The 13,979-nt window shown below is 38.9% G+C and overlaps 2 protein-coding genes across 2 annotated transcripts; both read right to left on the reverse strand.

Moving 5' to 3' along the window:
- Positions 1-1,668: 1,668 nt before the first annotated feature.
- tcf15 (transcription factor 15) lies at positions 1,669-2,952 on the reverse strand. The gene is made up of 2 exons (XM_063464729.1): positions 2,273-2,952; positions 1,669-1,878 (listed from the first exon to the last, which is right to left on the reverse strand). Exons 1-2 carry the CDS (start codon positions 2,750-2,752, stop codon positions 1,816-1,818), a joined length of 543 nt encoding a protein of 180 aa, XP_063320799.1. The 5' UTR covers positions 2,753-2,952; the 3' UTR covers positions 1,669-1,815.
- A 5,406-nt stretch (positions 2,953-8,358) lies between these two features.
- Positions 8,359-13,382, reverse strand: srxn1 (sulfiredoxin 1 homolog (S. cerevisiae)). The gene is made up of 2 exons (XM_063463956.1): positions 13,109-13,382; positions 8,359-12,303 (listed from the first exon to the last, which is right to left on the reverse strand). Exons 1-2 carry the CDS (start codon positions 13,346-13,348, stop codon positions 12,094-12,096), a joined length of 450 nt encoding a protein of 149 aa, XP_063320026.1. The 5' UTR covers positions 13,349-13,382; the 3' UTR covers positions 8,359-12,093.
- Between the last annotated feature and the right edge of the window lie 597 nt (positions 13,383-13,979).

Here is a 13,979-nt window from a genome sequence, read left to right on the forward strand (position 1 = left end):
TTATTTATTTAGTTAGTTAGTTATTTTTCAGGGGATCATACTGGTTTAGATAAAGTTATTGAAGGTCACGCATTGGACAAATTAATCAAAAAATGTTTATAGGAAATAAAAGCACTGCAAACATAAATCAAACTAAATACTTAATAAGCATTTAAACTACTCTTCATCTTGCCAGTTATCTGATGTGCACGTATGTGTCTTAGAGAGAAGCTGCACTAAAAATCAAGTTACAGTTCTGAATTATCACCTTTATCCATGTAAAGCCTGTTTATCCTCATGGAAAGGTGTCCTTTGGGAGGATAATGCCCCCCTCCATTGGAGTATTATGATAGCTACTGGAATGCTTTAAAAGGGATAATGTGATAGATATGTGATTGATATTAGCATAGCTATGGAGACTGTGGAAGAACATGTTAGACAGTGCTCTCCAACATCATCACCATCATCATAATCATCATTATCATCATCATTATCATCATCATCCTCAAAATGTCAAATGAGGGAAAATCTTTTGGAAGACTGGTCTTCCTTCCCTCCAGTAGATTTTCAGGGGCTCAGAGAACAAGTGCCAAGGGACACTGGAGCTTTTCGGACAGCATGTGGTGCCTGAACACTTTACTGGGACATTTTATGTTAGCATTTACTTTATCTGCATTTGTCAGTGAAAGCTATCTGAATTTGCTATGTGCTACAGAAACCAGAGTGCACAAAAAGATGGCAAGCACAAGAGAAAGTCTCTTTTGCAGCTGAAAATAAATAAAACAGTAATCATTTGTCATGCTGATAGCGATGTGAGAACCTGAAGATCAAATACAGCGATGTTTCCTACTAATAAGAAATGACATGATAAAAAGATACATATCTTGAAAATCTGCTCTGGGATTAAATTTGCATCATTTGCAATCACTAAATGTCACTTAGCTTTCACTTCAATACTACACTGTGACCTCTGACCTCTTACCCCATCTCCCTGTCTTTTGGGCCCACAGCAGTGATTTATCCCTCTGACATACCAACAGCTGTGTTGGGGGCTCCGAACAGAGTGTGGGCTACTATTTGCCGTGACTAATTGATAACAGACTTCAAAAAAACACCAATCGTGAGTTTTGGGAAAAACACACCACTCAGTGACACTGGAAACCCCGAACCTTTTGCCGTGGGTCTGCAAGGCTTCATAAACAACACACTGGCACCATCACTGTAAACAGTGGAAATGTTTGTATGTGTGACATCTTTCAGCAAAGACATAAAAAAACATTTATACCTCCAAATTTGCTATTAGAGTCAATGTTTTCAAATGTTTATTAGAAAAGAGCAGCAATTTTGCAAACTGCAGCTGCTTATTGTATATTGGAAGTACTCTTTTTTTATTTAAAGTGGGTGGTGAAATAGAAGACCTCAACAGATTGTTGGTCTCAGATATATACACTCCATTAATCTCCTCTTTAGTGCAGGAAATCTGAACTACATTATGATATGATTCAAATCATTTTGTTTGTGTCAAATGTGTTTGTTTGTTTTTTTCTTTTAAAGACGGGGAATTGTTTTTGTTTTATAAAATATATTTTATTTAAAATGTTGCCAACAAAAAGGACACCAAACAAAAAATAATCCACAACTTAAAAAAAATGCACTGCATCTTTGAAAGGCTTATGCGTAAATTTCCAGTCAAGTATAAATATTCCTTTCTTTGGTTCCATTATTTGATCCAGCATGTGTACATGTAGATGAGCACGCTCTCCAAAACCAGCTTCGACTCTTCCCTGAGAAAGTCTTTGAGGGTTTTCAGGCTGTCAGTCATTCACTGGTCTTCAGTCAGCGCCTCATTCGCAGTGGACCCAGCCCTCGCATTTTCAAACAGTCTTTTCCATCTTTGATCTGGAAAGAAAGACATTCTTGGGTCATATATAAGCACTCCAAAAAGACAACAACAAAAAAATCTGCGCCATAAAGGCTTACAAAAGCGATGTCACGTGAATAAATGTAGTTCCTACAAATCAACTAAGTGTTTTGCGTGGCTCTGGTTTTCTTGCAGAATTAAAAAGACACTATGTGTGAGGGATATAAAGTGATGGTTAAGAAATGCACTGTGTTATACTGCGAACAAACATCAGCATAAAAAATACATAGGTTAAAAAATGAGCTGCACTGCTAAGTAATAGGCATGGTGCATTTCACTGCGCACGATTATTGAGATAAAATTGTTGGCATTTTTAACCCAGCAGTTAAATCTAAGCCTTTTAAATCGAGCTCTGACATTTAAAACATTTACCCCTTTTCTCTGGTTGCTCAAACAGAAGGTGCAGATGGTCCGCGGCTGCTTCTCCCCAAACTCTCCTTGCGCATGGACCCCGCCGAGGCACGGCTGCCCATCTGTGCCACCGTCTCCAATCAGAAGCACGTTGGCCAGATGAGAAATGTAGCTGGATGCCAGTCGAAGAGTTTCAATCTTGGAGAGCTTTCTATCCACGGGCTCTGTGGGTATGAGAGTCCGGAGAGCCGTGAAAGCGGTGTTGACACTCTGCGTCCTGCCTCTCTCCCTGGCGTTAGCCGCGCTCCTCTGTTTCACGACCACCGCGGAGTCTCCTTCCAGTTTGCTGGAAATCCGTCTTCGTTTGTCGGTGGAGCTACAGTAACTTTGCTCCGAACTGCCATCGCTCTCGCTGCGGTTCTCATCGTCCTCGGAGGTGACAGTGAAGTCCGAGTAGATCATGTGCGTCGCCACAGGCCGCAGCATGGCAAAAGTCATCATTGAAAAAGTTACCAGTCCTTACTCCAGATCCGCTGTGCAACCAGTCGGAAAACAACCTCAGGGACCGTCCCTACCTACATCTCAATACGGCACAAAGCCTGCTACGTACAACCAAAAACGTACGGCTCTAATAAAGCTCACCAATTTCTCATAAGTCGGTTTGTGCAGGGCCTATTCAGGGATGGACACAGACTACCTGGTCAGCTGGGCTCTTATAGCTGGATGGGAGGAGCTGACAGCAACATTTACAGTTACACTAGCCTCTCCAGTGAAACGGACTCAATAAACTACGGTCCTTTCCAATTAAAGGGGAAACGTTAGGAGAGACTCAAGAGAGAGTTGTTAGAAGAAGAACGGATCTCTGGAGACTCACAAACACAGTGTGGTCACCAAAAAGGTGGAGCATATGGGAATATGACATCTAATGTAATAGCAGTAGTATCTAGTAGGAATAGTAGAATTTATTAAGTGGCATGGCAATGTTGTATTTATTTACTTTAAATCACTTTAAATTATTCATTAAGTCTAAAAATATTAAAGTTTTTAATATCCTGATTTGCCTTGTATGTAAAACCAAACTAATAATTGTTAGTAAAAGGGAAGTGGGGTAAAAGAAACACTTTACTTATTTTACTCTATTTATTTATTTATTTTTATTTGTACTTATTTTAACTGTAAAGTAGCATCACACAGAAGCATTCAAAGTACAAAGTGTAGTACTGAACTAAATCTACTACATTCCAGTACTGAATCCCCATGCATGAGATGCAACCATTCTTAATTAATATATAATAAATGCTTCATTAGAAGTTGCATGATTAGAAATGTTCAAAATTCAAAGCACTGATCAATGTGTAAAGTTTTAAAGGCATTTAGGTACTGAAGTTTGCTCTCTAGTTATTTTACAGTAAATTTGTTTCTGCCGCCCACCAAGGTCTGTTTCTGTGGGCTGGTGAAGCACATCGGTAAACACAAAAACTAAATTAACTTAAAGCATACACATGAAGTTTATAAAGTGATTTCTCCACTGTCATATTTGGTAGTAGTAGTACTAGTAGCAACAATGATAACGAGAATAAATTATTTTTATTTTTATTTCTTCTTTGGGAGAATACATTAACTATATCTACTGCACAGCAACAAACAGACTTAGACTAGCTTGAGTAAATAATACTACTGTTGTGTCCCCATATTGAAAGCTGTTTTTAGCTCTTACTGAGGATCACAAGTCACAGTGGGAGAAAGTTAAGTAAGAGTAAACAAACAATGAACAGATGATCCTGGAATCACAAGAATTTACTCAGTTGCTACCCATAGTTTAAAAAAACAAAGTGGTGCAAAACGGATGATTCTGTGTCTCTGAAGCCACATGACCAGAGGCAAGTCGGCAGCACATTCAGCCACTTCAGTGTGCCTCAGCTGCATCAACAGTCAGACACCCAAACTGTCTGCTGAGGGAAGGCTTACAAAACAAAATGAATCAAACACAGGACCCCGCAGAGCTAGAGGCTGTGTGAATGTTCAGCTTCAGAATTAAGATACTCTCTCCAGAGATTCAACTTCATCTGAATTAATTAAAAATATTATGAGCTACAGAAGATACGCAAAACGATTTTAATTTGTTTTGAAATCTGATGATCCAGTAATAACACATTAAAGGTCAACGAAGCTGCTCAACTATTAACCAACAAATTAGATTGCTGTACAGTTAATTACATCTATCACGAAGTCTTGCCGGGAATTCATTATTATCTTTGTGCAGTATGTGAATTTGCAGCTGCTCCGGTTCGCGTGCCCTACAGTAGTTTGTGAAAATTTTGACTTGGCACCAAGATTTAGCTTTCTGAGAACAACTCTCGCATTTCATGGAACTGTGATAGACTTTTGTGCCTTTGCAAAAGGAGAAGCTCAAATTATCTAGAGTGATGAAGTAAAAGCATGTTGTGTTTGCCACCCACTGAGATCTGCATCGTTGCGCTTTAGATATCTCTGAGAACAGCAGATCGCACAGATGAAGGTTTTCTGTGTGAGCTGTTGCACATTTTGCTGTTCTGTTGATGGCTGTCAGGGGTGCAGAATTCTGTATATAAGTTTGTGGTCTTTAAAGAGGATGAGAATCGGGACTAAGATCCTGTGATTTTTGTCTGGTGAGGCTGACATTTCTGGCTTTAGGTACAACTGATATGCTAGGTAACCAACACTCATATGCTTACCTTTGTTTTAGGCCAGATTGTTGTTTCCTGTAGCGTAGCTTTCTAGTCCTTCCAGGTATTTCTCATGTCTTCCTCTTGCCAGTTCCTTTTTTTTTTATCTTAATGACTTGCGCTTTCCTGTATGATTCTATCCTTGAATTAAAAATTTTTGAACTTTTTTTTTCTTTTGCTGGTGTCCTGCATTCAGGTTCTCTTTTTCTATGAGGTATCTAGTCTAATGAGTCTGGTGCTAAGTTAAAACAGCTTCTGAGTGGACTTTCATGACATTTAGTACACACCCTTGGGATAAACAGAAATAAACCATTGATTTCCCTTTACCAAGGACCAGGCTGCATCTGTTATTAATGCCACATTTTAAGAATGTTGCAGAGTATGGCACATTTAGTGCAGGAACTGCTACTTACAGTCACACCATGCATTTTTTTTCTTGTACAAAAACACTACTACTGCAACAAAACTTAGAAAATATACTTTGTTAAATAGATGTAAATTTACTAAAGCATAAAATGGTTAGTCATTTAAAAGTGGCTATAATAGTACTACTACTACTAATAATAATAATAATGAAGTACTTTACTATCTTGTTCTGCTTCTTGTAAAACAATATATTTGAAAATTAATCGATAACTACAATAATTACATTTTAGCATTTAAAAAAATGTTTTAGGTAGGTGTGCCTACTGGTGAGTTAACCATTACAGAACCACGGAAAATGAATTGGTTAATTATCAGTACTGTAACTGTAGGGCGGCTGTGGCATAGACCTTACATTGGTTGGTGGTCTAATAAATTTGTTAAGCACTGTACATCAAAAATGGACATTTCTGAGTATTTGAATACGCTGACATGAACATTTAGATCAAAACAGATATTTGCTCAAGTGCAACTTCAAAGAGCTAGTGTCTAATTAACTCCACAATTAGAGCGGATAAAAAAAGTTGAAAGAAATTCACTCTATTTCTTTCTGAGGTGGCAAAGGCACAGTATTGTCCAGTCTTCTATCTTTAAATTCTGATTTATGTCACTGACTGCTGCAGAGCATGACAACACCACTTTGGTGCTCTGCCCCATTCCTTTGATGTCCTGTGCTGCTGACACAAAACAGATGATTAATGCCCTTTATAATGAATACATCCCTTCAAAGGGCATGTCTGATGATACTGTGTTTGTTCTGCTGTCAAGAAATCCACTCATACGCTAGAAAATCAACAATGGATAGTTCCTACTAACTAGTGTTGCATGTGTATTAGCAATTATAGTTTATTCCTCTGTGACATCAAGCTCCATTGTTGTTCAAAAGCTATTAAAAAGACATCAGTGGGCTCAACACTATTGCACAATGTGACACGTTTCTTTTTTTACAATCAGCATGGGCTCTGAAGTTTATTTTGAGCTGACCTCAGACACACTTTCCTGCTGTGCTAAATACACATTTTAACACTAAATCTGGAGCTCAAAGAGATTCCAGTAAATGCAATATTTCGTCTGGTTTAGTGATGTTGGGTACACTGAAAGAAACCAGCCATTTTACAGATGATGTATTGCATTTGTGATCAAATTACATCATCAGTAGCTCAAGGCTGGCAGCCACAGACAGGCTGGAAAAAATTAAAGTATCAGTAGAAGGGACTTATTTATTGTGGGTCTTTTAGGACTTGGGGGCTTTTTTGTCAGCAGCACTAAGGCTAGGTAAAGATTCATTGGAAAAAGATGCTCACGGTCATTTGACCTTAGATTTTGGGTGCATCACCCACCTCAAGAGGTTTCTAAATGTCTGTTTCGTTTCTCTTTTGTCACTTACCATCATGTTTCTTCTTCCCATTCAAAGATCTTTTGAAATTGTAGTTCACACATAAGACCTCATAGTACTGTATTACCCCAATAGAGCACTTTGCTCTCAGACTGCTGGTTCTTAGGGTATATAAAAGCACAATGGGAGGCAGAGCCTTCACTTTTTTCAGACCTCTCTTGTTTGGAACCAACTCTCAGATTTGAGAGACAGACACCATCTCTAATTTTTATTGTTAGGCTTAAAGCTTCCTTTCCTAAAGCATATAGTTAGGGCTGGATCAGGTGACCCTGAATCCTCCCTTCGTTACACTGCAATACTCCGAGGCTGCTGGCGGCTTCCCATGATGCGTTGAGTTTTGTGTGTCTTTGTCCTGTTTTCCTCCCCTAACCTCAGAAGGGACTTACTGAACCTGGTTCTGCCGGAGATTTCTTCCAAGGGAATTTTTCCTTCCCGCTGTCACCAAAGTGCTTGTTTATAGGGTCTCATCTGATTGTTGGGGTTTCCCTGTTTTCTATATATTACTGTAGGGTCTTTACCTTTCAATATAAGGTGCCTTGAGGCAACTGTTGCTGTTATTTGGCGCTATATAAATAAAATTGTTACTGATTTTAGGTCTATGAATAAGTTTTGAGAAGATGAGTCTTGCTATTCATACTTTCATTAACGCACACTTTCCTTTTCACAATCTTCAGTTTATGAGGGGCAGCCAATCAAAAGTAAGTTTCCATAAGTGAATGAATGGAGGGGCTGTACCAAAGCATAGCTTTTCTAAGGAAGTCCAATAATGTAAATATGGTTTTGAAAATGAAAAGAATCTGTTCCCTTTAACAATAGTTCTGTTTTGCATTAAAGTTATTACATGCAAGCTGAGCAAAAATGTTGTAGAGAGTTTTTGTTTGTCCCCTGGCTGTATCATATTTATCCGATGCCACAACAGGCATCTTGGGCTTTTTCCTACACCTCCAACTAAAGTCTACAGAGCAATTCTAGAGAAGTAGGCAGATGTTAAATACTCGATAATTGATCACTGACAATGCTTTCCAATTACGTCGATCATCATTTATAGTGGAAACTCTCCAAAAGAGCCACATTGCAGTTCTGCAGGCTGAGTGAAATACAGCCTATTGTCATTAAGCCACATGAACACTTTCACAAAGCTACATAGAGTAGAAAGTTTGTGCACAATGTGTCTCTGTTTTGAGGTCAGAGGGTGGATACGGCATTGCAAATCTGGCACAAATTACACGCCTGCAGCCACCAGCAGTCTGAGGGAATTCCGGATAGGAAGCTGTGAGAAGTCCTCATCGACTTAAACGGAGTTAAACCTAAACTCTTTCAAGAGGGTTTGGCTGTAATGCCTCCCCAAGTGGAACAAATGGGTGAGCTGGCTAACCAGAGATCATTTTTCAGCTTCGTTTTAAAATGTGGACAAACTAAACAAGGAAGCCAGAATCAACTTAATAGTATGTAAGCAGTTTGACTGCACCACTGAGTCACTTTCTAGATAAAGATTGATGACTTTATAATGCATTTCAAGATGAATGAAATGAAATCCACAAACATGGAGAAAAATTGATTTCTACACAGATTTTTACTGGAATATCTGACACAACAATAAGCTGGTTAGTATTGTAGAAAATTGCATCATTTTAATTCATACAGTTCTATACCATTACAGGCATATAATTTCAACAATGATAGAAATGTTTTTCAATAGGATTTGGATGCTGAAGTGAAGATGATACTCCAGTTCTTTTCCAGCAGATATGACCAAAACAAAGTGAAGATGAAAGACATGTTCTGATTTTTAGTGTGTGTTTTTTGGTTGTTTTTTTTTACTGAATCCAAGATATTTGATGTCTATGTGTTGCAGACACAAAGCCTACTGTAATCAGAAAAGGTTCAAAAGCCATTCATTACTGAAGTCTAACCCTTTTAATTTTTTTTTAATCAGAAGCCACTCTAACAGCTACATAAACAAGATACTCATCTAATGACCTTTTCCTTAATTAGTGCTTTTAATGTGAATAGAGCTTTTAAAGTCCAACATGTTTATTAACTCTTCCTAACCTCCTTATTATCAAAGTTATTGCTTAGAGCCCCACAATCTGCATGGGTTCCCCCAAAATAGCACAAAAAAGGGAAAGACAGTTAAGATACTGTCAGAACTATTTTATAAGTGTGCACATCAAAAAACATAATTTTTAATATCAGTCAATTTTGTTTTATAGTCTTCCATTATTATTCATGCTGATGTTTGATACAAAAATAGCCTGTTTTTGTTTCATTTGTCCACTTCTGTGTATTTGTTTCGGTGTTTCTTTTTTTTAAATATTTGTAACTACATCAAACCCTGTTCAGTGCAAAAAAGCATCACCAAATAAAAGGCTTGTAAACATGAAGTAAATACCAGTAAAAGCAATACAACAGCAAACAGCCAAAAGGTAAATGAGAAATGGAAATCCAGTCTATGGAAGTGGCGTAGCCTCAATTTATGCGTGTGCTATCCTGGTGCCTCGTCACGCTGCTGTGGTCACATAATGTTTTATTGATCAATGTGTTGCACTGTTTTAATCAATAAAATTATTTCCTCAGGTACAGGAGCAGGCTCTTAAAATAATCATAAACTGTAGGCGTTTCTCTCTCTCTCTTTCTGAATAATGACAGCCTTCTACATGTGATTAAGCCCGGAAACAGGAAATTGGCTGAAACACAAGTTGGGCAAACAATTGGCAAGAACGTCACCAACCACCTCTCCCAAAAACAAAAACCACAAATCTGATTCGTTTGTGAGTTGTGTGTGTGTGTTAGAATCCATCCATTTGCCTCAAACAGTTCCTCTTCTTAACCCTCAAATCCCCTTGATCTGTTTAAATCCTCAAAGATAAAGTGTGCAGAACCACCCATGGAAACCGCTCCCCTGAAGCAACAGGTGCAATGTATTTTTTCATACCAGTATTGCGTGTCAAAACCCCTTTGAGGATACGGTTACTTCCAGACAGTGAGGGAGCCACAGGAAATCTTCTCACACGCGACAATTCAAAGGTGAAATTTAGAGTCCTTTAGGGGCCGCTCGGTAAAAGCTGCCCCGGTTCTCCCTTCACTTCCTCGATGGCCACAAAGGGAGATCAGCAGGTTGCTCTCAGCTGATGTTGGAAAGGCCACAACTCAATGTATAGCGTACTTATATTATTCTGTAAGACGACAGTTCCTTCCTCTAAGACTGAGGCAAAGGAACTGCTGTCTGGCTTGATTTAGTAAGCAAGGCCTGCCTCAAGGTCAGCGACAACAATAAACAAGGCTGCGTAAAAGAGGTGTGCATTTATTTATGTGAGGTACGGCAAGAAAGAAACATTTGTAGTCTGAACCATAGCCTGAAGAGCGAGCAACTAATCAGGGTATTTTTCATATGCATCTGAGATCGCCTTGGTTAAAGTATTTGATACGAGCTGACCAGTACAATGAAGGATCCTCCGCTTTCTTTGTCAAAACACAATCTGGACGGTTACACTGGGGATCACTTTGAAACAACAGAAAGAGACAGACTGACGGCAAGCACAATGAGCAGATTCAGCAAGACTTAACATCTTGCATTTTGTCAGCTTGATGTTCTCATAACACCTCACTCCTTCGGCAAGCCATCTGGTCTATAGGCTCCTTTCTATTAACTCGTTGTCTTATGCTGTCTGGAACATCAAAATCAAAGTTGACTGTGCATGAACAACGTGGGTGAATATGACTGAAAAACTGCAGGGTTGTGTGACACCAGAGCTACAGGGATTTATAAAAAACGGAAAAACAGCAGTTTGCAGAAATTGTCTCTTAGTTATTGAAAAGAAAATATGCAGCTGCAACATAAAGTCGGCCATTTGATTCTAAAATTATAACTAGATCCACGGGGACCTTCTAATACAATTCAGACAAAAATAACTTCAACCAGCGACAGGGAAGGTGTATTTAAATCTTCCTCAGTACTCAGAAGCACCTCAAGAGGTGAATTTGAAGAAAAGCCACTGGTGGATACAACAGGCTGTTTTTTGTAAGCAAAAAAAAATTAATGATAGCTGAATTCAGTTTGACTGCTTCTCTTTCTGCTACCGCGCTGTGCAGGCTGGCTCGCTGTCACAGGAGCGCTTCGACAGAAATGAGAAGTTGTTCATTTTATCAGCAACAGCTGTGCTTTTCCCAACTTTGACAAGTAAAAATGTCTGCTGTGAAAACACCTGATCATCTCCAACCATCTTCCACGGGGGGGGGTTACTCGATTATGTTTACAGAATAAACACACTGCTGAAACAACTGCTTCATCACTTAAAAGGCTGACGGGGTTGAGCTGATCCACTACTTGCACTTGAGCATCCACAGACAACTAGCATCAAAATAATGAGTAACTGGCATTATATAGTTGTGACACCATAGAGGATGATGGAAAAGAGAAAATAGGGGCTCTACATGCTTTAAAAAAATAGATGCAAGTCGTATTCTCTTTACAATTTTTGCAGCGTTGAATCATATAGATATGTAGCATGTCTTTGTTTATGTCACTTTTTAAGAAGTTTGATATTATAACAATCTTCTTCACATCATCTTTATGATATTAGCAAACAGCTGAGAATGCAGACTGGAAAAAAAGCAAATGGATAAAAGGTTCATTTAATTTAAGACTAGTGTTTATTTCTTTTTCAAAAATGAATCATTAATAAATGTAGGTAAATTAGTTGTAATATTTATTCCTCGATCACCAATAAAACCAGCAAAACTGAGAGCTTGTTGTAAATAATTTTATATAGGGTTATACTTTTAAAATTGGGTTTATGGAATAGTTGGTACCTCGTTTTCTCTGACAGCTCATCTCGCCTTTCTCCTTACATGAAGTAAGATGACTGACACTCTCACTTTTGTCTATTGTTATTGGGCTCGATGCTAAGGTTTCATTTTATAGCCAAGATGAAGATGTGCAAAATTCATTTTCTCTTTCATACTTTCACACTATAAGTCGATTTAAGTTAAAAAAACAAAAAAAAAAACAACTTATCTTAGCCCAGTCTCAGCCATCATATTTTTTAAATAAAGAACTTTAAGAAAACTGTTAAATTTGTATGTGCAGATGGTATTTGGCAACATTAAAGCTATCACATGATTAACATGCATACATTTAAGCTGTTTCAAATGACAAAATGTAACATATTTAACTAAAGAGCTACATTTCCCCCTGCTGGCAAAGCCTTTGCTCTGCAGTCACCAACAGGAGAGTTACAGCCATATTATGTATGATCCACCTGAGGCAAGTACATTTGAAGCGCGGGTGGGGTGGAAAGCTCCAAACTGCTCCAGCATCACCGCAGATCAGGCGTTGAAGCCCCCAAGTAAGTGCTTAGGTCTGAGATGTTAGATTTGATGATCTTTGCTGGAATGGTCTGCATGTTCAACCTCTGATAGGCAGCAAACCTGTGACAGCCTCCAAAGGAGTAGTAGTAATTTCCTCCCTCGCTGCCTTTGATCCAGAGCACATCAATAGGAGGAACAACGCTGATGTCTGCCGTCTCCTGGAAGGAAAGATAAAGTGTCAGTTAAAGCCTACAACAAGGTGTGGAGTGAAATTTAAGCAAGTATGACAAGAAAATGTCTTTAAGTAAAAAGTGTCATACATATATTCTATTTATTGCCTCTTCTGATAAACCAAAGGACTATAATAATTCTAAAATCTTCCCAATAAAGTGAGGAAGGAACTATTTCTAACTAAATATATACCTATTTTAGAAGAAAATCCCACCCTTTAACACCAAACCTGTGTAATCTCTATCTATCTATCTATCTATCTATCTATCTATCATACTGAAACAATGTCCTATATTGTGATTGGCTCAAAATTACAAAAGTCAACACTGGATAAAATACCAGTTTCTTTTGATTTTCTTTTTAATGAGGTGACAGCCACTTTTCTATAGTATGTTTTGCATACAGTGAAAGTGGAGAAAGCACAGAAGCCATGCAGGTTAATGCAGGAAAAATACCCGCCATGTCTTCAGCTGGACCGGGGGCGCCAACGGTCTTCATCACAAGTACGTCATTTATTGGGAGGAGTTGGGGCAGTGTTTGGGAAGTTAAAAAGGCACTTGGAAAACAAAGATGTTTTCCAGTGTAGTTTTCCAATGTTTGCAGATGTTTGGGGTTTTTTTTTCTTGTAACGTAACAGTGCCTGGTTTAGACTATTTGGCACTGTTATAGTAAAACCTGTCACTACAGAGGTGTGTAGCTAAACTGAGTAACTCACAGCAGTGCAGTGGGCCAATATTTACCCTGAAACTTCATAATTCACAAACAAATGATAACATAAAACAACCGTGTCACCCTTATTGTGTCCATCAGGCTCTGGACTTTCTGCTCGTCCAGCACTGGAGGAAATGGTCTGATGATGACCTGCATCGGGATGTTATGGACCTCCTCCACGGTGTCCGAGTGAATCGACCTGTTGTCGGTGCTTTGGTCACCGCCCGCCGGTCCACGGTCAGTGGGCGCTATCGACATATTTCTGCCGGTTAAAAACACCAGCTTCAGCGGAGATTTTGCACCACAGTACAGCCGAAACATTTAGCATACGCACTGACTACAGTACACTCGACTGTTTCTTTACTTCCTGTTGTTAAAAATGAAAGGTTTTGATTGGTTATTCTCTCTGTCAATCACACAATTGCCATGCCCTCTCGAGGGCAGCGGTCACAGGGTTTCAACCAAAGTAGAAACTTTAGGTGTGCGTTTGGTAGCGTTTAAAGACGTGTAGATATAACGCATGCCTGCAAAACTGCTGTGTCCCATTAAAATTCACTCCAGAAATTAATCGTGCAGTTATGTAGAGCTGCAACAACCCCAGAGCCCTTCGATGGCAGTGGTTACTATTAATGAGGTCACTGTTTGTATTGTGGACTGTTGCACAATATGGGCCTCTTCCTCCTCCTCCTCTTCCTCCTTACTTGTTCATATTCTATTTTTTGCAGGGATTTCAAAGAACCAGCCAGGTTGCTGTGGCTACATGGAAAAAAAGGGATGTCTGGGCTCACACAGGTAAGTAAGCTTCAAAAGATCTGCAGCGGTGGAGCGGAAACAGAACTATTGTTTTCTCCAAGCCACAGCTACAGCAAGCTACAGCATCATCTTCTAATGAGACAATTAAAACTGATTTCTTGGACAGAAGAGGCAGCCCAGTATATTGAATTATTAGAAA

This window comes from Pelmatolapia mariae, linkage group LG20, assembly GCF_036321145.2.
Source record: "Pelmatolapia mariae isolate MD_Pm_ZW linkage group LG20, Pm_UMD_F_2, whole genome shotgun sequence".
NCBI classification, from domain to species: domain Eukaryota; kingdom Metazoa; phylum Chordata; class Actinopteri; order Cichliformes; family Cichlidae; genus Pelmatolapia; species Pelmatolapia mariae.

Coding starts and splice junctions, on each gene's coding strand:
- tcf15 (XM_063464729.1), bottom strand. CDS start 2,752: ATGATGACTTTTGCCATGCTGCGGCCTGTGGCGACGCACATGATCTAC. Junction 1,879..2,272: donor TGAGCAACCAGAGAAAAGGG/GTAAATGTTTTA, acceptor CTTTCTTTCCAG/ATCAAAGATGGAAAAGACTG.
- srxn1 (XM_063463956.1), bottom strand. CDS start 13,348: ATGTTTCGGCTGTACTGTGGTGCAAAATCTCCGCTGAAGCTGGTGTTT. Junction 12,304..13,108: donor GCCTGATGGACACAATAAGG/GTGACACGGTTG, acceptor CTTTCCTTCCAG/GAGACGGCAGACATCAGCGT.